Source organism: Zalophus californianus, chromosome 6, assembly GCF_009762305.2.
Source record: "Zalophus californianus isolate mZalCal1 chromosome 6, mZalCal1.pri.v2, whole genome shotgun sequence".
Lineage (NCBI taxonomy): Eukaryota > Metazoa > Chordata > Mammalia > Carnivora > Otariidae > Zalophus > Zalophus californianus.
This window is the reverse complement of record NC_045600.1, coordinates 52,381,991-52,409,228: the sequence shown is the minus strand read 5'-3', so window position 1 is coordinate 52,409,228 and position 27,238 is coordinate 52,381,991. Positions and strand designations below refer to the sequence as shown.

General features: G+C 35.9%; 1 protein-coding gene across 1 annotated transcript in view; it reads left to right on the top strand.

The window, feature by feature from the left end:
• The window catches only part of FANCM (FA complementation group M), a 60,938-nt gene that overhangs the window by 15,919 nt on the left and 17,781 nt on the right, over positions 1-27,238 (top strand). The window contains exons 7-14 of the mRNA XM_027568720.2: positions 433-558; positions 1,437-1,523; positions 4,929-5,113; positions 14,784-14,990; positions 16,650-16,860; positions 20,814-20,971; positions 21,969-22,124; positions 24,577-26,488. Coding sequence (XP_027424521.2) covers positions 433-558; positions 1,437-1,523; positions 4,929-5,113; positions 14,784-14,990; positions 16,650-16,860; positions 20,814-20,971; positions 21,969-22,124; positions 24,577-26,488 — 3,042 coding nt within the window. The remainder of the gene's footprint in view (positions 1-432; positions 559-1,436; positions 1,524-4,928; positions 5,114-14,783; positions 14,991-16,649; positions 16,861-20,813; positions 20,972-21,968; positions 22,125-24,576; positions 26,489-27,238) is intronic.

Genomic DNA, 27,238 nt, shown 5'->3' with positions numbered 1-27,238 from the left:
ACATGTATCGAACAGTTTGGGTTACTTAAAAATGCTTTCTTTTAACAAGCAATAAAATAGGGGTGCCCAGTTGACTCAGTCAGTAGAGCGTGTAGCTCTTGATCTCAGATTCATGAGTTTGAGCCCTCCTTTGGGCCTAGAGATTACTTAAAAAAACAAAAACAGAACAACAGCAAAAACAACAAAGAGCAATTAAATAGTTATGTAACAAATGATTATGCTTTTTTGTTTTTGATAAATTGGTGATAAAAAAGCAAACCATTCATTAATACAAATGTGAATGTGGAACTGGAAATAGTTGCTGGCTTTCATGTTTAAATTAGAAAAATTTGTATTTATTGCTAAAGTTTAATTTGTTTTTAATAAATAATAAGTTTGATTAATTTTGCTATTACATTGCTAATTTGGAAAATCTTTTCCTAATTTCTGAAGGAATGACTCGAGCAAAAAATGAACTTAGCCGAAATGAGGACTTCATGAAACTTTATAATCATCTAGAGTGCATGTTTGCACATACACGTGGTACTTCAGCAAATGGCTTTTCTACTACCCAAAAAGGTCTGGTTTTTCTTTTAAAATTTTATATTTCTCTTTATCAGATAGATTTTGAAATTTTACTCCACTGATCCACGTGTCTATCTATAATTACTTATTTCTATAGCAACAGGTCTGTTAAATGCTTAAAGATTTTATTCTTTAAGTTAGGATAAATATATATTCCAAGCTTATAAACTTTAAATATATAATAGATGTTAGTAATAGTTGTTACTGTTAGTGAAAATTCTCAGAACTACCAAAAACTGATTTATAGCTTAACTAAATCATATTTTTCCCTTCTACTTTGCTGCTGATTTCCTTTGGATTCTTTTTTAGAATGAAATTATAAAAAAAAATTCAGGGGTACCTGGGTGGCTCAGTCGGTTGAGCGTCTGACTCTTAATTTTGGCGCAAATCATGATCTCAGGGTTGTGGGATTGAGCCCCATATTGGGCTTCACACTCAATGGGGAATCTGCTGAAGATTCTCTCTCTCCCTCTCCACCCCTAAAATAAATAAATAAATCTTTAAAGAAAAATTCAAGGTTTATTTTATATTAGGGCTTATGTGCTACACAGATGCTACTTACTATTTAAATAAATAGAAAAAAAAGTTAACAAATCTATTTTGAAGATTTTATTTCTTTGAGAGAGAGAGAGTGTGAGCATGAGTTGGGGGAGAGGCAAAGGGAGAAGCAGACTCCCTGCTGAGCAGAGAGCCGGATGAAGGGCTTGATCTCAGTACCCTGAGATCATGACCTGAGCTGAAGGCAGATGCTTAACTGACTGAGCCACCCAGGTGCCCCAACAAATCTATTTTGAAAAGGGTAATTAAAATACATTAATGTAATTGAATGGAAAATATATAACAATTTCTTGGTGTTTTTGTTTTTGTTGCAGGAGTTAAAGATCAAAAATTTTTCTATAGTCATCCAAAGTTAAAGAAATTAGAAGAAGTTGTAGTTGAACACTTCAAGTCATGGAATAGTAAGTCATGTTTGTAGCTTCAAGGAGAAACAAAGCTACTGAAAGAGCTAAAACTCTGACTCATTAGTTTGTGCTCACACTTTATGGAGAAGATGGGCTTTTAATTACTCTGGATAATAAACCTAAAAAAAAAACCTTAAGAAATTTTGGGAGAGTGGGACACGGGACATGGTGGGAATGCTAAGAATAAGGTATTCTATGAAAAAGAAAAGTAAGCCTGGGGCAGTAGAAGGCAAGCAGACAGTAAAGCAATATACAATATAATGGTGGGGAAAAGTAAAGGAGGTAAGGAGATAGTCATGGAGGAGTGCTGTTTTATATAGGGTGTTAGAAAAAGACTGTCTCTAGGGTGATGTTTGAGCTGGTACCTGATGGAAGTGAGGGAGCAGGCCTTGTAGATTTTTGGGGGATGATAATAGCCAGGCAGAAAGAATAGTATATTCAAAGTCCCTAAGGCAGTGGGACTGATAAATGATTAAAGATCAGTAAACAAACCAATGCCGCTGGAGTAGTGTAATGAGGGTAAGAGTGGTTTAGGCGAAGATTGAAGAGGTGGCCAGGGACCAGATCATATATGGCTTGTAGGCCAAGTCAGGACTTCGGTTTTTATTCTATAAATGTTTATGGATTGTGAAACCATTATAGGGACATTTAGAGCCGTAGAGTGATGTGATCTGACTTACATTTTTGAAAGATCACTCTGGTAGCTTTTGCCGAGTATAAACATTAGCCATTTAGGAGACTATTTTCATAGTTTAAAGAAAATTACAGATGATGGTGGCTTGTACCAAGAAAATGGTAGTGGAGGTGCTAAGTGAGTATAGATTCTAGATATTTTTTGAATTTGGAGCCAACAGTATTTGCTGATAGATTAGACATAGGATATGAGGGAAAAAAGGAATCCTATGAGTGTGTGTGTGTGTATGTTTTGAATAATTATATGAGCAAAAAAAAAATTAAGAACAGCATACAGAAGAAAGAGCAAATACATTTAGATGCTTTTGAGATACCTAGTGGAACTGTGTAAGCATCAGATAAGTGAATCTGGATCTCAGAAGAATGGTCTGGGCTTTTTTTTTTTTTTTTTAAAGTCAGAGAGAGAGAGTGAGGACAAGCATGGGAAGTGGCAGGCACAGGGAGAAGCAGGCTTCCCTCTGAGCAAGTAGCCCAATGTGGGACTTGATCCTAGGACCTTAGGATCATGACCTGAGCAAAAGGCAGCATCTTAACCAGCTGAGCCACCCAGGTGTCCCTGGGCTATTTTTAATCTCTTAACATATATATGAATAAATTTTTGAATCACAGCATAAAGGGTAATATTTAAAGTTTCAGGAATGGTTATGATCACATTACCAGGAATACAGTTTAGAGATGAGAGGACCCAGAATGTAGCCCTGAAGACTACTAACATTTAAAGTTTAGAGGAGGGTTGCCTGGTTGGCTCAGTTGGTGGAGCATGCGACTCTTGATCTTGGGGTTGTGAGTTTGAGCCCCACATTGGGTGTAGGGGTTACTTAAAAATAAAAAAAAAAAAAAAAGAAAAAAGCCACAAAAGAGGTTGAGAAAGAGACTGGACAAGTGAACGGCAGAGAAGCTGAGGGAAGAGACTATTTCAGTAGGAAAGTGTGGACTGTGTTTGATGCTGCTGAGAGGTGTGGTAAAATGAACTAAAAAGTGAGCACTGATTTGGCAATATGGAATTTATTGAGACTTTGGTAGAGGACCTTCAGTAGACTGAAGGTAGAAAGGCAGGCTGTAGCCGGTTGAAGGTGATAGGCTTTGCATTGAAAGTAGCAGTTGGTCAGGAGTTGGTCAGATGTAGAGGCTTGATAATTCAAAGGAGGTTTCTGTAGAATAATTTTCTTTGCAACAGCTTTTGCTTTTTCCTTAGGTGTTGTGAATTAACTTTACATGTGTTAGGTCATTTAATTTGTAGGCTTGTTATGAAGACTAATGAGTTAATACATAAAATGCTTGGGGTGCCTGGATGGCTCATTCGGTTAAGTGTCTGCCTTCGGCTCAGGTCACGATCCCAGGGTTCTAGGATCGAGCCCTGCATAGGGTTCCCTGCTCAGCATTGAGTCTGTTTCTCCCTCTCCCCCTCTGCCTGCTTCTTCTCTCTCTCTCTCTCAAATGAATAAATAAAATCTTAAAAAAAAAATCAACTTAAAAAAATAAAATGCTTAGTTCAGGGGCGCCTGGGTTGCTCAGTCGTTAAGCGCCTGCCTTTGGCTCAGGTCATGATCCCAGGGTCCTGGGATCGAGCCCTGCGTCGGACTCCCTGCTCAGCAGGAAGCCTGCTTCTCTCTCTCCCGCTCCCCCTGCTTGTGTTCCCTCTCTCGCTATATCTCTCTCTGTCAAATAAATAAAATATTAAAAATAAAGAAATAAAATGCTTAGTGCAGTCCTTGGCATGCACATAAAGATTAATATAATAGAAATCACAGGAAAGCTTAAAAAGAAAAGAAAACATACAAAAAATCCATACAGCATTCAATTATTAACCAATTGCTATGTGCAATTGGCGTGTGCAATTATTAACCAATTGCTATGTGCAAGTCTGTATACTTTATATTCCATTCATTTTAGATATGAAGAAATTAAAGCTTAAAGGGATTAACTAACATGGTTACACATCACCCAGAGAGTTAAGTGGCTCACCCTCAAAGATCATGTTTTTACTTGTGTATTCTGCTGCCTCCCAAGCACAGAGATCTTGAGATGAGCTTTGTGATTGACTATATAGGATGTATTCTTGGAGTTATCCTTGGAGAACTTGAAAGTATCATAGATTCGGGGATGGAATCCCATGGCCTGGATTGAGAGAGTGCTTTTTTTTTTTAAGATTTTATTTATTTATTTGACAGAGACACAGCGAGAGAGAGAACATAAGCAGCGGGAGTGGGAGAGGGAGAAGCAGGCTTCCCACTGAGCAGGGAGCCCGATGCAGGGCTCGATCCCAGGACCCTGGGATCATGACTTGAGCTGAAGGCAGATGCTTAACTACTGAGCCACCTAGGCACCCTGAGAGAGTGCTTTTAGTGGACAAAAAGAAAAGGAAATATTTATGAAATCAGTGGGAGTGCTACAGTTCTGTGATTCTGACTTAGAAGATAAAGGGGAATAACTGGCATCAGGAATGAATTGAAGGACTGGTTAAAAGTGTTTCATGTAATTTTTACTTGATTTGTTTAGGATTTTATTATGACAGCCAACGAGAGGTAGGGAGCCAAGAATATTAAAATTACTAGAGAAGGTAGGAGGAAAACCAGCAAAGGTTTAAGATGTCTTAAATTACTTTTTTGAAAGAAATTCATTAGTATATAGTTTCAGGGTTGTCTTGAAATGGTTCTTGGGTATATGCTTTAAAAAAAATTGTAATTAAAGTATTTTTTTATTATATAGCCCAAAACACCTCTGAAAAGAAATGTGATGAGACCAGAGTTATGATCTTCTCTTCATTTCGAGACAGTGTTCAAGAAATTGCAGAAATGCTTTTACAGCATCAGCCACTTATTAGAGTGATGACTTTTGTTGGCCATGCCTCAGGAAAAAGCATGAAGGGATTTACCCAGAAGGAGCAACTGGAGGTAATTACTTTTGGAGATGATGAACACTAAAATAAAATTGATTAGCTTTGTATTTATGCATCTTTTGTTTGAACTCATTGGTCAATCAGCTACTTCTTAAAAATAATAGTAGACATGTAAATAAACATAGCATATTTTGGAAAAATCAAAAAAGTGTTTTTTTGTGGTTTTCAGACTTTTTTTCAAGTAAGGCAATGTATAGTGGTTAAGCAGAAAGGCTCTGAAATCATACTACGTAGGTTGGAATCCTGGCCCTACCACTTAACAAGTTTCTTTACTTCTTGTGCCTCAGTTTTCCTTGTCTGTAGACCTAGTTCTTGGAGTTGTGAGCATTAAATGAAATACTGTAGAGCCTTCAGTAAATGTTTACTTTGATTTGTTTTAAGTTTTGTTAGTTATATATTCTAAAGAAATAATGAGCTTATTTTTTCTTTTATTTAAAAATCTTAATTTAGGGCGCCTGGGTGGCTCAGTTGGTTAAGCGACTGCCTTCAGCTCGGGTCATGATCCCGGAGTCCTGGGATCGAGTCCCGCATCGGGGGGGGGGGGTCCCTGCTCAGCAGGGAGTCTGCTTCTCCCTCTCACCCTACCCCATCTTGTGTTGTCTCTCTCTCTCTCTCTCTCTCTCTCTCTGTCTAAAATAAAAAAAATCTTTAAAAATCTTAATTTAAAAATAGGGTTGCCTGAGTGGCTCAGTTGGTTAAGCGTCCAACTCTTTTTATTTTATTTTATTTTATTTATTTATTTGACAGAGAGAGACAGCTAAAGCAGGAACACAAGCAGGGGTAGGGGAGAGGGAGAAGCAGGCCTCCTGCCGAGCAGGGAGCCCTATGCGGGGCTCGATCCCAGGACCCTGGGATCATGACCTGAGCCAAAGGCAGATGCTTAACCACTGAACCACCCAGGCGCCCCTAAGTGTCCAACTCTTGATCTCAGTTCAGGTCTTGATCTCAGAGTCGTGAGTTCAAGCTCTGCATTGGGCTCCATGCTGGGTGTGGAGCCTACAAAAAAAAAGGAAAAAAAAAAGAAACTTGTAAAAATATGGCCAGGGGTGCCTGGGTGGCTCAGTCAGTTAAGATTCTGACTGTTGATTTTGGTTCAGGTAATGGTCTCAGGGTCATGAGATCGAGCCCCGTGTCAGGCTCTGTGCTGGGCATGGAGTCTCTTTCTCCCTCTACTACCGTGTTCGCCAGCCCAACCCCATGCACTCTCTTAACAACAACAAAAAAACAAGGTCAGAGGAAACTATTAATCCATTTATGCTCTGAATAAGAGTCATCAGTTTTCTAAGTGCTGTATATGTTTATTTTTTTGAAATTTTAGACTATTGATTTTTTTTTGAAAACTGTATACAAGTTTTTGCAGTTTAGCTGTAGGTCTACATTTGAATAGTCACTGACAATTAGGTGTGTCTTTTTTAAATTAGGTGTGTCTTTAATATCTATTTTTGACAGAGCTTGATTTTGTAAACATTAGTTAGAGGAATCCTATTCTTTAAATGTCTTTTATACCAGTCCTCATTGCACTCAGAAGAGTCTGTTTAAGCTGACTGTATCTGGTGAGGACAGTCTAAGAGGTTTTCCTGAGTCTGCAAGAGAATATCTGTACCCATCTCGAATCTGATTATATGTATTTTAAAAGGTTCAGATATCTAGCAGGTGATTATTACTACTCTTAACATTTATATATGAATGAAAATAAAGTGGATTTTTGTCTAGGGTATTAAGCATTTTTTTAAATTTTATTATGTTGATCACTATACATTACGTCATTAGTTTTTGATGTAGTGTTCCATGATTCATTGTTTGCATGTAACACCCAGTGCTCCATTCAGTACATGCCCTCTTTAATACCCATCACCAGGCTAACCCATCCCTCCACCCCCCTACCCTCTAGAACTTCCAGTTTGTTTCTCAGAGTCCATAGTCTCTCATGGTTCATCTCCCCCTCCGATTTCCCCCCCTTCATTTTTCCCTTCCTGCTATCTTCTTTTTTTTTTAACATATAATGTATTATTTGTTTCAGAGGCACAGGTCTGAGATTCAACAGTCTTACACAGTTCACAGCGCTCACCATAGCACATACCCTCCCCAATGTCTATCACCCAGCCACCCCATCCCTCCCACCCCCCACCACTCCAGCAACCCTGTTTGTTTCCTGAGATTAAGAATTCCTCATATCAGTGAGGTCATATGATACATGTCTTTCTCTGATTGACTTATTTTGCTCAGCATAATACCCTCCAGTTCCATCCACGTCATTGCAAATGGCAAGATTTCATTCCTTTTGATGGCTGCATAATATTCCATTGTGTATATATACCGCATCTTCTTTATCCATTCATCTGTCGATGGACATCTTGGCTCTTTCCATAGTTTGGCTATTGTGGACATTGCTACTATAAACATTGGGGTGCGCGTACCCCTTCGGATCCCTACATTTGTGTCTTTGTGGTAAATACCCAGTAGTGCAATTGCTGGGTTGTAGGGTAACTCTATTTTCAACTTTTTGAGGAACCTCCATACCGTTTTCCAGAGTGGCTGCACCAGCTTGTATTCCCACCGACCACGTAGGAGGGTTGCCCTTTCTCTGCATCCCCGCCATCATCTGTCATTTCCTGACTTGTTAATTTTAGCCATTCTGACTGGTGTGAGGTGGTGTCTCATTGAGGTTTTGATTTGGATTTCCCTGATGCCGAGCAATGTTGAGCACTTTTTCATGTGTCTGTTGGCCATTTGGATGTCTTCTTTGGAAAAATGTCTGTTCATATCTTCTGTCCATTTCTTGATTGGATCATTTGTTCTTTGGGTGTTGAGTTTGATAAGTTCTTTATAGATTTTGGATACTAGCTTTTTATCTGATATGTCATTTGCAAATATCTTCTCCCATTCTGTCGGTTGTCTTTTGGTTTTGTTGATTGTTTCTTTTTTTTTAAGATTTTATTTATTTGACAGAGAGAGAGAGAGAGAGACAGCGAGGGGGAACACAAGCAGGTAGAGTGGGAGAGGGAGAAGCAGGCCTCCTGCAGAGCAGGGAGCCCGATGCGGGGCTCGATCCCAGGACCCTAGGATTATGACCTGAGCCGAAGGCAGACGCTTAACCGTCTGAGCCACCCGGGCACCCCTTGTTGATTGTTTCTTTTGCTGTGCAGAAGCTTTTTATCTTGATGAAGTCCCAATAGTTCATTTTTGCCCTTTCTTCCCTTGCCTTTGGTGATGTTTCTAGGAAGAAGTTGCTGCGGCTGAGGTCAGAGAGGTTGCTGCCTGTGTTCTCCTCCAGGATTTTGACGGACTGCTGTCTCACATTTAGGTCTTTGAACCATTTGGAGTCTATTTTTGTGTGTGGTGTAAGGAAATGGTCCAGTTTCATTCTTCTGCATGTGGCTGTCCAATTTTCCCAACACCATTTGTTGAAGAGACTGTCTTTTTTCCATTGGATATTCTTTCCTGCTTTGTCAAAGATGAGTTGACCATAGAGTTGAGGGTCCATTTCTGGGCTCTCTATTCTGTTCCATTGATCTATGTGTCTGTTTTTGTGCCAGTACCATGCTGTCTTGATGATGACAGCTTTGTAATAGAGTTTGAAGTCTGGAATTGTGATGCCACCAGCTTTGCTTTTCTTTTTCAACATTCCTCTGGCTATTCGGGGTCTTTTCTGGTTCCATACAAATTTTAGGATTATTTGTTTCATTTCTTTGAAAAAAATGGATGGTCTTTTGATAGGGATTGCATGGAATATGTAGATTGCTCTAGGTAGCATTGCTATCTTCACAATATTTGTTCTTCCAATCCATGATCATGGAACGTTTTTTCCATTTCTTTGTGTCTTCCTTAATTTCTTTCATGAGTATTTTATAGTTTTCTGAGTACAGATTCTTTGCCTCTTTGGTTAAATTTATTCCTAGGTATCTTATGGTTTTGGGTACAATTGTAAATGGGATCGACTCCTTATTTTCTCTTTCTTCTGTTTTGTTGTATAGGAATGCCACAGATTTCTGTGCATTGATTTTATATCCTGCCACTTTACTGAATTCCTGTATGAGTTCTAGCAGTTTTGGGGTGGAGTCTTTTGGGTTTTCCACATAAAGTATCATATCATCTGCATACAGTGAGAGTTCGACGACTTCTTTGCCGATTAGTATGCCTTTTATTTCTTTTTGTTGTCTGATTGCTGTGACTAGGACTTCTAATACTATGTTGAATAGCAGTGGTGATAGTGGACATCCCTGCCGCGTTCCTGACCTTAGGGCGAAAGCTCTCAGTTTTTCCCCACTGAGAATGATATTCGCTGTGGGTTTTTCATAGATGGCTTTTATGGTATTGAGGTATGTACCCTCTATCCCTATACTCTGAAGAGTTTTGATCAAGAAAGGATGCTGTACTTTGTCAAATGCTTTTTCTGCATGTATTGAGAAGATCATGTGGTTCTTGTTCTTTCTTTTATTAATGTATTGTATCACATTGATTGGCGGATATTGAACCAACCTTGCAGCCCAGGGATAAATCCCACTTGGTTGTGGTGAATAATCCTTTTAATGTACTATTAGATCCTATTGGCTAGTATTTTGGTGAGAATTTTTGCATCCATGTTCATCAAGGATATTGGTCTGTAATTGTCCTTTTTGATGGGGTCTTTGTCTGGTTTATGTGATCAAGGTAATGGTGGCCTCATAAAACGAGTTTGGAAGATTTTTCTTCCATTTCTATTTTTTGGAACAGTTTCAGAAGAATAGGTATTAACTCTTCTTTAAATGTTTGGTAGAATTCCCCTGGGAAGCTGTCTGGCCCTGGGCTTTTGTTTGTTGGGAGATTTTTAATTACTGCTTCAATTTCCTTAGTAGTTATAGGTCTGTTCAGGTTTTCTATTTCTTCCTGGTTCAGTTTTGGTCATTGATATATCTCTTGGAATGCATCCATTTCTTTTTCCCATTGGATATTCTTTCCTGCTTTGTCAAATACTAATTGACCATATAGTTGTGGGTTTATTTCTGGGTTTTCTATTCTGTTCTATTAATCTCTTGTCTGTTTTTGTGCCAGTACCATACTGTTTTGATCACTGCAGCTTTGTAATATAACTTGGAATTGTGATGCCTCCAACTTTGCTTTTCTTTTTCAGGATTGCTTTGGCTATTTGGGGTCTTTTATGGTTCCATACAAATTGTAGGGTTGTTTGTTTTAGCTCTGTGAAAAATGCTATTGGTATTTTTATAGGGATTGCATTAAATGTGTAGATTGCTTTGGGTAGTGTAGACAATTTTAATAATCTTTGTTCTTCTAATCCGTGAGCATGGAATGTTTTTCTATTTCTTTGTGTCAGCTTCAGTTTCTTTCATTAGTGTTTTATAGTTTTCAGAGTACAGGTTTTCTTTTCACCTCTTTGAAGATTTTATTTATTTATTTGACAGAGAGAGAGACAGTGAGAGAGGGAACACAAGGAGGGGGAGGGGGAGTCGGAGAGGGAGAAGCAGGCTTCCTGCCGAGCAGGGAGCCCCATGTGGGTCCTGGGATCATGACCTGAGCTGAAGGCAGATGCTTAACGACTGAACCACCCAGGTGCCCCATTCTTTTCACCTCTTTGGTTAGATTTATTCTTAGGTATCTTACGGTTTTTGCTGCAGTTGTAAATGGGACTGATTCTTAATTTCTCTTTTTGCTGCTTCATTATTGGTATATGGAAATGCAACAGATTTCTGTACATTGATTTTTGTATCCTACAACTTTACTGAATTTATCAGTTCTAGCAGTTTTTTGGTGCAGTCTTTGGCATTTCTGTATAAACTGTCATGTTCTCTGCAAGTAGTTTAAGTTTTGACTTCTTCCTTTCCCAATTTGGATGCCTTTTATTTTTTGTTGTTGTTGTTAGATGTCTGATTGCTGAGGCTAGTATTTCCAATAATATGTTAAATAACAGAGGCGAGAGTGGACATCCCTGTCTTGTTCCTAACCATAGAGGAAAAGCTCTTAATTTTTTCCCCATTGAGGATAATATTAGCTATGGGTTTTTTGTAGATGGCATTTATTATGTTGAGGTATGTTCCCTCTAAACCTATGTTGTTGAGGGTTTTTTATCATCAATGGATGTTGTACTTTGTCTACTTTATCAAATGCCTTTTCTGCATCTATTGAATGGATCATATGGTTCCTTTCCTTTCTTTCATTAGTGTGGTGTATCATGTTGATTGACTTGTGAATATTGAAACACCCTTGCAACTCAGGAATAAACCCCACTTGGTCGTGGTGAATGATGTTTTTTAATGTATTTTTGGATTTGGTTTGCTAGTATTTTATTCAGAATTTTTGCATCCATGTTCGTCAGGGATATTGGCCCGTTCTCTTTTTTAGTGGAGTCTTTATCTGGTTTTAGTATCAGGGTAATGCTGGCCTCATAGAATGAATTTGGAGGTTTTCCTTACTTTTCTATTTTTTGGAATAGTTTGAGAAGAATAGGTATTCACTCTTCTTTAAATGTTTGGTAGAATTTGCCTGTGAAGCCATCTGGCCCTGAACTTTTGTATCTTGGGAGATTTTTTATTACTGATTCAGTTTCTTTGCAGGTTATCAGTCTGTTCAAGTTTTTCTTTCTTCCTGTTTCAGTTTTGCTAATTTATGTTTCTAGGAATTTATCCATTTCTTCCAAGTTGTCCAGTTTGTTGGCATATGGTTTTGCATAATACTCTCTTGTAATCATATTTCTGTGGTGTTGGTTGTTATTTCTCCTCTTCTATTCATGATTTATTTGGGTCCTTTCTCTCTTCTTTTTGATAAGTCTGGCTAGAGGTTTATCACTAATTTTATTGATTTTTTTTTTCTTTCAAAGAACCAGCTCCTGTTTTCATTGATCTGTTGTTTATTTTAGTTTCTATATCATTTATTTCTGCTCTAATCTTTATTATTTCCTTCCTCCTGCTGGCTTTAGGCTTCTTTTGTTGTTATTTTTCTAGCTCCTTTAGGTGTAAGGTTAGGTTATTTATATGAGATTTTTTTCTTGCTTTTTGAGATAGGGCTGTATTGCTATATACTTCTCTTTTATGACTACTTTTGCTGCATCCTGACGATTTTAGACCGTTCATTGTGTTTTCATTTTCATTTGTTTCCATGTATTTTTTTTTTATTTCTTTGATTTCCTGGTTGTCCCATTCATTGTTTAATAGCATGTTGTTTAACCTCCATGTATTTGTGGTCTTTCCAAATTTTTTCTTGTGGTTGACTTCTGGTTTCAGCATTGTGGTCAGAAAAGGTGCATGTTGTGATTTCAGTCTTTTTGTATTTGTTGAGGTCTCTCTCTCTTTTTTTAAAAAGATTTTATTTATTTATTTGAGAGAGAAAAGAGAGCCAGAGAGATCATGATTGGTGGGGGGGGAGGGGCGGGGGCGAGGGAGAAGCAGACTCCCTGCTGAGCAGGGAGCCTGATGTGGGGCTGATTCCCAGGACACTGGGATCATGACCTGAGCCAAAGGCAGATGCTTAACCAACTGAACCACCTGGGCACCCCTGTTTGAGGCCTCTTTTGTGATCTAATATGTGATTTGTTCTGGAGAATGTTCTGTGGGCACTTGAAACGAATGTGTATACTGTTGTTTTAGGACAGAATGTTCTGAATATGTTTGTTAATTCCATCTGGTCCAGTGTGTCATTCAAAGCCACTTCCTTTTTTATATTCTGTTTAGATGATCTGTCTGGTGATGTAAGTGGGGTGTTTCCATTTTAATAACTTTGGCTTGTACTCTGGGTGAGATGGGAAAAGAAGCCCTTGGAGAGTTTGAAGCAGAGGAGGGTCATGACCTAGTTTATATTAAAAAAAAAAAAAATCACACCGGTTGCTATCTTAATAAAGTATAGGGGACTAAGGGTGCAAATAGGAAGACCAAGTGGAAGTCTTATTGTGATACCAAGTTAAAGCTGATGGTGGCTTAGACGAGAGTGGTAGCAGGGAAAGTTGTGAGAAATGGTTGGATTCTGGATATATTTTGAAGGTCAAGCTGAGGGGATTTATTCGCATATTAGAGTGGGGTATGAGATTGAGGAGTGTGAAGGCTGACTCCAAGGATGACTCCAGGAATTTGGCCTGAAAAAAACTGAAAAGAGCTGCTACTAATGAAGATAGATAAGACTGCAGGAAGAGCAGGTTTTGGAGAGAAATATCAGGAGTTTGGTTCTGGATGAGTTAACTTTGGCATGTCTATGAGATTAGTGTTTTCTGACTATGAAAATTGACAGAGGACTAGTTTATTTTCTCTTAGTATGTCACAGACAGATACTTTTGAATATCACAATAATAATTAATAAAAAAGTAAAATTAATGAAAACAATGTTCATGGCCAAATTTCTTCTTATTAAAGCCAACAAACATAGTATTGCTCTGTCAAGTTTCTAAACACCTACTCTTAATTTTTGTATTTATGTTACTGTTGTTGGCTAGTAATAAACAGATTGTGAACCACACCAGTAATAAACAGTTTGTGATCTACACTTTGAGTATCTTTGTTTTATTTTTTAATTTTTTTTTATCTTAGTAAGATTTTTATTTACTTGAAAGAGAGAGAGCGCAAGCGAGCACGAGCAGGGGCGAGGGGCAGAGGGAGAGGGAGAAGCAGACTCCCTGCTGAGCAGGGAGCCTGATGCCAGACTTGATCCCAGGACCTGGGGATTATGACCTGAGTTGAAGGCAGACATTTAACCAACTGAGCCACCCAGGTGCCCCTGAGTAGCATTGTTTTAAACATCAAGCAGAGAGATATTGAATAAACAGTCAAATATATAAATCATGAAGTTTATTAACATGTATACTTTATGTTATACATGGGAGATATGCCGGTAAAAATGAGTAACTTCCTAAGGAGGCTTAGAATCAACTTAAGTACCATATTAATAGGGAAAGGAGAGGAGGAATATAGGCTTCTTAGGACAGAGAGTAATTGATTTTTGGGAAAGATGAATGGGCCCTTAGAAGAATAGAAGGGTGTGATAGTTTATAACCAAGTTTGTCTGGCTATAAGAATGGCTTTTAGTCTCCTCTCCTGTGATGAGTCAATTTTTTCTGGTTGATGAAAATCCCAGGGAGAGGGTTTATGACAATTGAGTTCCTTCTGTTTTTGGACAGATAAGGGGAGAGCCTCTCCCTGCTTTTGCTGTTTTTCAAGTGTCTACAGTTCAAAATAATCAGTATATCAAAGCAGCATATTTTGGGGCAGCATGTCCTAAACTTCCACAGTCATATTTTGGGATGGCATATTCTGTTACCCTTCATTGGAATGGCAGTATAGAAGGTAAGATAGGAATTTTAGGAGTAATACAAATTTTACTTTAGATAGACCTAACAATAAATTTAGGTCTAGGATATGATTAGCAGTAATTGCTCTGGGCTGTTTACCTGCCCATGGCCCTTTAGTGACAAATAATACCTGGAGTTTCTCATGTATGTGTAAACTAAGCAAACCTTTTTGGCATCACAACCATTATGAAAGCAAAGACATTAGGATTGCCCTTTGCATTTTCCCACAGTCTGTTTTGGTTTAAATTGCCATTTTGCTGCTACTTTTCCTATTCCATAGTATCCTGGATTCTGATTTGTAATCTGATTTCACCATTTTGGGGTGAGTGGAAAAAGTGTGCTTTGATCTACAAGTCTCTTACAATTGTATTTGGTTATTTTTAAATCATTTTTATTTTAGGTTGTGAAACAGTTTCGTAGTGGTGGTTATAATACATTGGTTTCTACTTGTGTTGGTGAAGAAGGTTTGGATATAGGAGAAGTTGATCTTATAATATGTTTTGATGCCCAGAAGAGCCCAATTCGTCTTGTACAACGAATGGGTAGAACTGGCCGCAAACGTCAAGGCAGAATTGTTGTTATCCTTGCCGAAGGACGAGAGGAACGTGTAAGTGGACTTGTAGAAACATGATTTGATAATTGAAATTTGAGAAATATAGCTTAAGGTAAATATCAGTCTGTTAACATTCAAAGTCCAAACAATCTGTAGGAAATTGTGGTTGATTTTTTTCCCCTACTTTGTAGTAGATTCTGAGTATTCTTTTCTTGTAATTAGGAGAATTTTTAACTTTTATCCATATAAAATTCATTTTTCTACTTCAGTAGTAATTTAAAGATACTTAGATACAGAAATCAATATGTATTATTTTTTTAAATATTTGAAAGTTCTTTAGTTTTTTTTTTAAGATTTTATTTATTTATTGGAGAGAGAGAACACGAGTTTTGGGAGCAGGGAGAAGGAGAAGCAGGCTCCCTGCTGAGCAGGGAACCGTAAGGGGTAGGGCTGGGGGGAGGGGGCTCGATCCCAGGACCCCAGGATCATGACCTGAGCTGAAGGCAGATGCATAACCAACTGAGCCCCCAGGCGCCCCTCAATATCTATTTTGTTTTACTATTTCCCTGTGCTTCTAAGCCTGTTTCTTGTTTTTAATTTAGTTTTTTCTTTTATTTTAAATACAGTGAACTGAGAATGGTTTAACATTTTAAAGAGTTGCCCAACCAACCAACCAATCAACAACAATATGTGCCAGAGATATTATGTGGCCTGCAAAACCTAAAATATTTACTTTCTGGCCCTTTATGGAAAAGTTTGTTGATGCCATACAAAGTGATAAGGAACTTAAATTATATTCATACTTTGCTACAATCTTGAGTGACAGACCTTCCTGAATTATGATGTTATACCTAATATTATTTTGTTTGTTACACTAAAGTTATCAACTAACTTGTAACTCAGTGGGACCATTTCCTTGGGCAAATATGTAGGTTTATATTAAAGATTTTTTCATTAATTATGGCAGTTATAAAAAATTGATTTAAAATGTTTTATAGACTCTTTAAAAATCATCCTGAAAAATGACTTTTTCCCCTGATACTTTTCATGTGATTATAGCATATTATGTAACATTCATTTTATCTATAAAATGATTGCAATAAATTAAATATCTGGCAACTTGTAAAAATCTATGTACTATCAGTATGTGGAATTAGGTTCTAACTGTGTTAGCTTAGGCAAACCACTTAACCTATGTATTCATATGTTAGTTTTCTTATCTGTAAAATAATCATAATGGTCCACATTTAATGAGTACCTACTCTCCTGGGCAGTGTTCTAAGTGCGTCAGATGCATTATTTCATTTAATCCTGTACAGGGAATAATGTTTTTCTTGTATACAGTGAAGAAAGCTGAAGTGTAGAGAGATGAAGTAACAAGCTGGAATACGGGAATAGTATTAGAAAAAAAGGCAGTTTACACTTAATATATATAAATATTCACCTTATTCAAAAATAGAAAGATCCTAAATAAAAGGTAGATTTCCTTTGTGCGATATAGTTATGAAAGTAGGCTTTTATAATACTAAATTTTGAACTGATTTTCAAGAGTTAATTGAACGGGTCTCAATTCAAGATAACAGATAGTCTCAGTATTTAAGTGGATCAGAGTTTAATTTACTGTTTATAATAAATCCAAACAAATATAATAACTTCTTATTATGGCTAAGTGACTATTATAGAAATAATGTAATTTGACATTTTTCTTTGCAGACTTATAATCAAAGTCAGTGCAACAAAAGAAGTATTTATAAAGCTATTTCAGGTAACAGGCAGGTTCTTCATTTTCACCAAGGAAGTCCACGAATGGTTCCTGATGGAATCAATCCAGAATTACACAAAATGTTCATCACATGTGGTGTCTATGAACCAGAGAAGCCTTGGAACTTGCAGCGGAAGTCCTCTCACTTTTCCTATAAGAAGGGTAAATAAAAAACTTTGCATTGGAGCCATGTATTTTTTTTTCCTGTTGTTAGCAGGCCATATGTTGATATGTTTCCTTTTTGAGAAACTCAGTGTACATTCTAGGGTGTTATGGGTGTTGGAAAGAATAAGAGATTATTCCTGTGGCAAAGGGAAGGAGACAGTGACAGAACAGAGTGAGGGAAAATTAAAATGTCCTACCAACCCAGAGAATCCTCTTTACAAAATGTAGAAAAGGAAGAAAACTTTTATTATTGAATAAGCACTGAATCAGATTATAGTGTGCATCGTAAACAATCCACTAAGATAATACAAAGACGGAAATGCTACCCTATACATCCCTTCAGGCAGTTATGATTCTTTACATAGATATTCTCAAGATTAATAGTAACTTGTCCTATGAGAGGATAGCACCTTTTGCTGTATATACTTTCATAGTTCATCCCCAAATCACCTGGTAATTGAGGTAGCCATTTGTGTTAGCTTTGTTGCCTTTATTCAAAGAAATAAGACTTCTGTTGTCTTTGCATGCATATAGTGAAGAGAATGGTGCCTAGGCTAAACTTCCCTGTTGACTGGGAGATAGGGACACTATCTTCCTTGATGTTTACACTGCAGAGAGCGATCCTACATCCTTAAGAAAAACATCTATGGTTGAAACGCTAACTAGAGGCTTGCTCAGACTTTACAGAGATTTGCATATAACATCAAAGAGTTAAAGAAAAGATTTAAAAACATTAGGTGTCTCTGGAATTGCTTTAAGAAAAGGAGACAGAATGGTTTCTTTCCCTTTCTGCAGAAGAGAAAACAAATTCTTTTAATTATGGTGCCAGGGAGTGTAGCTAGTAATGAGAGTGTTACTACTTTAAGAACTACAGAGATTTTGGTGATATCAAGAAAATATCTTGAAATTTTAATACTATGAAGATGAGAAACTAAAATTTTTTTCTTTTAAATTTTACTTAATCTTTAATTAAGGCTTTTAAAGAATCATAACATTATAGATATATTTTAAGATTTGGAAGGAACATTGGGGGTCATCTGGTCAAATTACCTATCAAGATAGGAGTGGTTTCTGCAGCAATTTTTTTAATAATATTTTAAGAAGAACAATGTCATTTTGTTAACTATAAGCACTATGTTATACAGAGATCTCTAGAATGTATTCATCTTATGTAACTGGCACTTTAGATACTTCAAGCAACAATTCCATTTTTCTCTCCACCCAGCCCCTGGCAACACCATTCTATTCTCTGCTTGTATGAGTTTGATTATTTTAGGTATCTCTTATAAGTGGAATCATGCAGTATGTGTGCTTCTATGACTGTCTTATTTCACTTAGCATAATTTCCTATAGGTTCCTTCATAGGAAATGGTAGGATTTCTTTTTTAAGGTAGAATAATATTCCATTGTATGTACATGCCACATTTTTTTTTAAAGATTTATTTATATGAGAGAGAGTGCACAAGCAGGGGGGAGGGGCAGAGGGAGAGGGAGAAGGATACTCCCCACTGAGCAGGGAGCTCGATGTGGGGCTCTATCCCAGGACCCCGAGATCATGACTCAAGCTGAGGGCAGACTCTTAACCAACTGAGCCACTCAGGCACCCCACCACATTTTTTGTATCCATTCATCTGTCAGACATTTGGATTGCTTACATCTCTTGCATATAGTGAATACTACTACAGTATACATGGGGTACACATATCTCTTTGAGATCCTAATTGCAGTTCTTTTGGATATATACCTAGAAGTGTAATTGCTGGATCCTATGGTACTTCTATTTTTAATTTTTTGAGGAACCTTCATGCCATTTTCTCTAATGGCTACACCTCTCTACTACCACACCAACAGTATATAGGGATTTTAATTTTTCCATATCCTCACCAACACTTGTTATGTTTTGATCTTTTGATAGTAGGCATCCTAACAGGTGGGAGGTGGTGTTTCATTGTGGTTTTCGTCTGCATTCAGTGTTCTTGTTAAGTGCATGTTCAACCTCAACTTGAATATCTGTTAATGGAAATTGTATTTCATTATAAGGGTTTATTCCCTATGTAGAAACGCTGTATAGAAGAAGATTCTTTCTTATGTTGAAAAATCTGTCTTTCTACCTTTTTCTCACTGATTTAGTTTTATCTTCTAGATATAAAAAATGGTTTTGATCTGTTGTTTACCTGTGTAGCAGTTCTTTATGTATTTGAATATAATACCTCTCAAGTTTAACTGTTGGTTCCACTGGTTTTCATACCATGAAGTTTCAAGATCCTTTCCCTCCTAGTCACTTGCTTTGGATTCACTTAAATTTGTTAATGTTATTTCCCTTAACTCAGAGCTGTAAATCAATGCTTTTTGGATATGCCTATTAAACCTCATACAAATCTACTTAATAGGAATATGCCTGTCATTTTACAACATTTTGCCAAATCTTTGGTTAAAGTGAAAAGATTTTATGTACAGTTGATTCTTGAACAATACTGATCTGAACTGTGTAGGACCAATCCTATGCAATTTTTTTCAAATTTACAAATACAGTTCAGTACTGTAAGGGTACTTTCTCTTATGACTTTCTTAATATTTTTTCTACTTTTATTATAAGAACATGGTAAATAATACATAAAACATACAAAACATATGTGTTAAATGACTGTCTATGTTATCAGTAAGGCTTCCAAACAAGAGAAGGTTATAGTACTTAAGTTTTTGGGGAGCCAAAAGTTAACTGCTGATTTTCAGCTAGGGGCTTGGTACCCCTGACCCCTGCATTGTTTAAGGGTCAACTGTATTTTGGATTCTTTTGAATTTATTTATTTAACTTGATTAAAGTTTGTATAGATGATTCTTAGTGATCATTATATTTTTATAAATGTTAAAATTAGCCATATGTTTCATAATTGTTTCTTAAATGTAACTAGAGATGGATGACATATTTCTTTAGTAAAATTTGAGAACCTGTTTTTTTTTTTTAATTGAGACAATATTGGCTCATGTTTATTTTTTGTGCTTTTTTTCCCATTCTCCTTGATTTTTCAAGTGTTAGGGATTCATCTTGCTAAGGTTGCATATATAAATGTAATCTTCTGTAAATTAGCATAATTCATCTGGGCTTAGAGATCTGAACTTACTTAAAGTGACTAAAAGAGAGGAATGCTTTCCTATTTTAAAAAAGTCTCAGATTGTTAGATCTAAGAGGATCCTGAAAGATCACTTAGTTCAAACCCTTTATTTTACAAAAGCATATTCTTATGTTTGGAAATAGCTAAGACAGAAGTTTCCTGATTCCTAATTCAGTTGTCTTTCTGATTTTTTTTTCTGTCCTCATCTGTATTAGACCAGAGTTACTACTTTATACTATTTACCCTTTTTCAGTTTGCTGATTATTTTCCTCTATAGAGATTATGGAAATTAGAAAGGGTTAATTTAATATAATTTTTTTAAAAAGTATATTATTGTCATTTTTTAAAGCAGTAGGTCTTTTCTATCTACCTCTACCCCCCCCATTTAAGACTTAAGTTAAAAATCCTTTTTAGTCTTGACGTCTTCCCCCACCCCCAACCAAGCTTCAAATAATCTTTCAGATAACAATAATAGAATCATACCAGTTTTCATTTGTAAGTTTTTTTGACTCTTTTGTGCCAGGTCTTAGATACAACATGGAGAGAGTCCAAAAGAAACCAGGATTGAGAGCCTACCTACCTGGCTCTGTTACATTAATGAAGTCATTATGGAAAGTTAGCTCCTGAACAGGAGGCTGTACTAGTACTTTCAAAGAGGTGAGAAAAGTGATAACCAGGATGATTATGTGAAAAATACTGGTTTTAAGGAATAGAATCAGTGGTTTAGTAAAGATGAATAGATATAAACAGGTGGAGAGTTTGAGTTGATGTTGCATATTTTGTGTTTGCTTAGCAGATTTTTTTAAACTTCTTTTCAATTACTTTTTCAACTTACAGGAATGAAGCAGAGTAATTCAAAGAAAGATTGGTTCTTATCAGCAGAAGAATTTAAATTATGGAACAAGCGTTATAGGTTAAGAGACAGTGATGAAATTAAAGAAATAACATTGCCTCAAGTTCGGTTTTTATCTTTAGAAAATGAGGAAAACACAACAGTAAGTTGAACATGTTTTCAGATACTCTTTATAATGATTATACAGTAGATTTGGGAGTAGAGAGAGTGTTCATGATCAGAATGTCAAGTTGCTTAAAAAATTAAGAATGTAACAGTTTAAAAAGAATATTAAAGTCTAAGTTTAGAACTAATTTTCTTATATTCTTTATTGTGTATATATTTTTACTTGAGTGTAATAATATACATAATATCTGCTCTTTTCCCATTACTTTCTACTATACGAGCATTTCCACATAGGCATCCTTTACATGATTGATGTTATTTTGCATTATACCATGGTTTGCTTGACTATTTATTTTCCTGTTATGTTTTCAAATTCTTTTCAGTGTTACTAACATAAAATTATGCTGTCATGAGCATCTCTGTACAACTTTTTGAGATTGTGTAGAACTTTAAATTGGATGTTATTATTTCTCTTATTATGAACAAATTATTGGTGAACTTAATAAAAGTCAAGAGATTTGATCAAAGGTTACATATATGCCTAGAGAGCTGGAAAAACAACCTCAGGAAAGATTCCTTTTAGAAGATTTATAGGGTTTGAAATACGGCTATTCAGAATTTATATGCATTTACTACCAGGGAAAAGTAAGGAACGGCAGCATGAAAAAATTAAGATCATTATCACTGAGAGGTTATGAATGTCTCTTTATTAGATGAGGATATAAATCTAGCACAACAGTACTTTTGAAACCACACATTTTCTTAAATATTTGCTCTTAACACGGAACTGTATAAACAGGAATATAACCAAGTACTAACTCAAATAATAGTTACTTTCAAAATGTATTTAAAAGGGCATTTTTGTACTTTATGAAATTAGTTTCTTTAGCCTCCAGAGATTTTAGTTGAAAATACTCAAATGAATTCGATTTTTTATGTTAGGCTTATTATCTGTATATTGTTTTTTTAATCAGTTTATGAATTCTGAGTATGTATATTTATCATATTTATTATTTTTGAAATCATTAATCAAGACTCAAGAACCAACCATTGGAATTCATCAACTGTCTCTTTCTGAATGGAGAGTGTGGCAGGATCATCCTTTTCCTACGTATCAAGTTGACCATTCAGATCGATGCCACCATTTTATAAGCATTATGCAAATGATAGAAGGAATGAGACATGAAGAGGTAGGGTTTTATTGCAACTTTCTCTTGCTGGGTATGATTGTGAAAAGAATACTTGATATTTATTCTTAATTATTTTATGAATTATTTATTTGAGAGAGAGCACGTGGGCAAGTTGGGGGGAGGAGGAGGGGGAGAGGGGAGAGAGAGAATCTTAAGCAGACTCCCCACGGAACACAGAATCTGGCTCGGGGCTTGATACCACAACCTGAGCAGAGATCAAGAGCTGGTTGCTTTACTGACTGAGCCACCAGGCACCCCTTTTCTTAATTTGAAATCATTATTATAAGAAACAAGAATGTAATATAAGGAATTATATTAGAATATTTTGGTTTTTTTATAAAGTTTCTTGTGACTCAGTAGGGAACCAGCTTTCTGCCTTAGGTGAAGAAGTAGACTTAATTAGAAGAATATCATCTGTCAATATAGATAAACCAGAGTAAAATTTTAATATACTTAATGATTTATATAAACCATTAGTAAAGCCAATTTAGCATTCTTGCTAGATTGGATTTATTGAAATATTCTCCATCACATTGGTCATTTGGTACGTCTTTTATATCCTGGTGGTAGTTTAGGGAATTATTGATTCCTTGAGAAGCTACTTGATTATTCTTCCTTGGGAGAATCAGAATGATGAACCTACTCTGATTATGAAATCCAAAATTCCTGGGTTAGAAACCCAGGTCTACCTCTTACTAATCATACAAGTTAACCTCTTTGGGCCTCCGTTTCTCTGTAAAATGGGAATAATGATAATACTTTCTTCATAGGGTTGTTGGGAGGATTAAATGAGTTAATATGTGTAGAGCATTTAGAACAGTAACAGGCACACTCAATAGATTGTAACTGCTATTTTTATTATTAGCTATTATTCATGAATACATATAAATAGAGTAATTAGTTGTGGATCTCAGCAAAACCTATGCTATCAAATTAACACATATTTATTTAGCGCCTTCTGTATGTCTTCTTCTATTCCAGGCCCTGTGGTACATCAGTGAAGAAGACAGATGAAATATTCTGTCTGTGGGGAGCATATACACTAGCAGGGAGACAACCTTCTCAAATTAATATTTATTGTATTTATTATTTATTGTTCAAAAATTAGAGAGTTAACTGTTTAAGTCCCTGAATAGTAGAGGAATCCTGACTAAAGTAGCCACTCAACGGGAAGAGAGGAGGGTAGGTCAGGAGTTGGGGGGACTATAGTTTTAGATTTAGTGATAAGTACACTTTAGAAATTTACTGTAAGAGTTCCTTTGGTGCCTGGGTGGTACAGCTGGTTAAGTGCCTGACTCTTGGTTTCAGCTCAGGTCATGATCTCAGGGTTGTGAAATCAACTCCACACCAGGCTCTGTGCTCAGTACAGAGTCTGCTTAAGACTCTCCCTCTGCCTCTGCCCCCACCCCCAGTCTCTCTCCCTCAAATAAATAAATAAATCTTAAAAAAAACAAAAAAGAAAAGAAAGAAATTTACTGAAAGAGTTCTTTGTTGGAAAATTTGTTAAAAATAGTATATTTCAGCCTACAGCCTAATGGATTTACAGGTACACTTATTTCAGATGTTCCAAAAGTTATTCTTAGTTCTTACCCTTATCAAGAGGGTAAATTTAACACGTGTGTGTAGTTTTCATTTATATATATTGGTTACTGAATATCTATTTTTATGAAATTAGAATAGTTATTCAATTAAATGTTAGAAGTGAAGAACTTAGTGCCTATAATATTTATTTTTGAAGATTTATTTATTTGAGAGAGTATGAGTGCAAGTTGGGGGGGAGGAGGAGAGGGAGAGGAGAAGTAGACTCCCTGCTGAGCTCAGAGCCTGATGCAGGGCTCGATCTCAGGACCCTGAGATCATGACCTCAGCTGAAACCAAGAGTTTGTTGCTCAACTAACTGAGCCATCCAGGCACCCCTATAATCTTATTTTATGTATTTATTAAATTTGTTCTTTCTGCAAATAGTTATCATGGGTCTTTCATGTATTAAGTTCTGAGGATACAAAAATATTAACTGATTAAAGATAATTTATGATAATTACACTAGTGCCATTTATAATTTTGTTTGATTTATTTGAATAATTTTTAAGTTAGGGGCACCTGGGTGGCTCAGCTGGTTAAGCATCTGACTCTTGGTTTTGGCTCAGGTTGTGATCTCAGGGTCATGAGATAGGTCCCCCTTACGGGCTCCCCACTCAGCACAGAGTCTGCTTGGGATTCTCTCTCTCCCTCTGCCCCTCCCCCTCTCATATGTGCTCGTGCTTGCTCTCTCTCTCTCTCTCTAAAATAAATAAATTTTTTAAAAAGAATAATTTTTAAGTTAGAAAATCATTTGATTTTGAGTAATCATTTGAGTAATATAATATTGTTTAGAAAATAACATAAAGTAGAACTCATCTCTTAGTAATGGCTCTTATTTCTTGTGATTTTTTTTCATTTTCCTTCTTTCTAGGGAGAATGCAGCTATGAATTGGAAATTAAATCTTACTTACAAATGGAAGATGTTAGCTCAATATTTAGTGCTCCCAGGAATGAATATAATCCTCTTGCCAATGACACCTTTACTAGTAACAAGAAATCTTTATTTTCAAGGAATATAAATCAAGGCAGTTCATTCTCAATGACAAAATCTGATGAAGAATGTGCTGAAATTTTTAAACAAACTCATATCAAACCTGTTAAAATTGCTTCTCTAAAAAAAAAAGCCTCTAAAGAATTTAAAAAAGATCAGCCTTATATAAAAGGAAATAATGATGTTGTTATGGATTCTTTAGATACTGATGGAAGTACTACTATAGAAAATATTTTTCAGGTAGACCTACTAAATGATAAAAGGTCATCAGATACAGATGAAGTTGCGGCTGCCATATGTGCTATCCATGAAAATGTTAATCAGCCGCGTGGATTAATGGAATGTCAAATTACAAATAAATCTAGTTCATTTCTTGGAAATTTTTTAGATTCTGGTTATAACAGTTTCACTGATGAGAAATATGTTTCATCTAGCTTATTTCTTCCATTTGAGGAAGAGCTTTGTGTAGCTAAAAGAGATGACCAATTTTATAATTGTCTTTCACTAACAAAAGAGGTACTAGCTAATGTAGAGAGATTTTTATCTCATTCTCCTCCACCTCTCAGTGGACTCTCAAATTTGGAATATGAAATTGCTAGAAGTTGTGAACTTGATCATTTGCCCTTCCTACCTTACACCGAGTATTTACAAAATGATAAATCTACTTGTTTGATGTCATATTTACCTGTAAATTCTCAACAGGATTTAGAATTGAATTCACTTAAATTTATTAATCATCCTTCTGAAAAAAGTTGCTTTTATAGTGCAACTAATGATAAGATTTCTGATGAGCCAAGTTCCTATGACTATGTTGATAAAGTACATAAAGATAATAAAAATGAAAATATAGTATCCAGCAACCATATTCAAATAAACATAGACCCTCCAAAGTATTTAGTTGAAGAAAAAGTTTGTGATATGGATAACAATGGCCCCCCAGTATTGCTCACTGATCAGGATGAAAGTTTACCACTCTTCAAAGATGGTAATACAAAGTTTAATGACATGAGCCTTTCTCCCTCGAACAATAAATATAAATCTTCATGTGTGTCAGACAAAACTGTTTTAAGTGAAATGGCACTGGTCTCTCACTTCTTAATTTCTGATGAACTATTGTTAGATGATAATTCTGAACCCCAAGATCAAATTATCTGTGATACTAATAGTTGGAAATCTCATGAAGATTTAAAAGGTGTACATAAGGAAAAACTGAAGCATGATGAATATGTTTTTGACTGCTCTAAGGACTTATTTTCTGTTACTTTTGATTTAGGATTTTGTAGTCCAGATTCTGATGATGAAGTATTAGGACATGCATCAGATAGAAATAAAAATAAATTTTTAGATGATCTCTCTGGAAGGTGTTTAGATATTAAGGAGACCAATGATGCAAATTATGTTTCAAATCAAGCAGTAATACCACTAGATCATGTTGCTAGTTCTACAAGTAGAAGTATTACTATCCCATCAAGTGAAGATAAGTGGAGTCCAAGTTTTGCACATTTTCCACAGAGTGAAGCAAAAAATAAAGAATTTCTGTCTCCTGGTTATTCTCAGTTTTCTTTGCCAGTAGGAGAAAAAGTTATGAGTACACCACTTTCTGAATCAAACACATTGAACTCATTTTCTAAGAGGAAAGAAATGCCTAGGACACCAGATTCTCATAAGGGAAAATTACATCTACAGAGTTTCAAAGAAACCTTGAATTCAACTTTTGGTGATTCAGGACTTTCTGTAGAAAAGACTAAAAGGTCAAAAATCAGTCTTCGTCAATCCTGTCATCCTGTGGAAGGTAAGATTCCATCTTAATAAAACACACAAATCTGGAAAAATTACTCTAGATAAGCTTCTGTAATTTTTTAAAATGTGATTTCTCAGTATTTGATGTATTGAATTAGATAATTTATTATATATTTCTTAAGTTGATGCTTACTGATAAAAAGATTTATCTACATAATTTTATGGCATGCATGCCATGGGAAAGGTTTTATGCTAGATAGTGAAATATAGATTTGGCCTTGGCCCTTGACTGTAAAACCCAAACAACTGTGTGACATGTACATTTGTAAAGATACCAGTATAATGTGGGAATAACTACCAAATAAAAAGGTAATGGATGTTTAGGAGGTTCAGAAGATGACAGAATTTTGAACTGGATTAGATTGGAAATATAGATTTTTTAACATAGATTTTAAATTTGGCTCTTCAGGAATATTTGCAATTTGAATATGTTGAAAATAATAGAGAATTTGGATGTTATAAAATGAAAACAAAGGGGAAAAAGGGAAGTATAAGATTTGGAGGGAATAGTATAAAGTAGAAGATTTACATAGAAAGATAGTTGGGGAAAAAAAAAACAGTTGAGAAACAAGACTGTATTTGGAGGATTGAGGCAAGACCTCAGAAGTTCCAGAGGAATCTCTGGATTTCTGTGATCTAATTCTATACAGTTACAGAAAAACTAGAAAATATGGTGCTAGATGTTGATATTAGAATGACAAGTATTCTTTAAGTACTGTGATAGAACTCTAGTTTATGTATA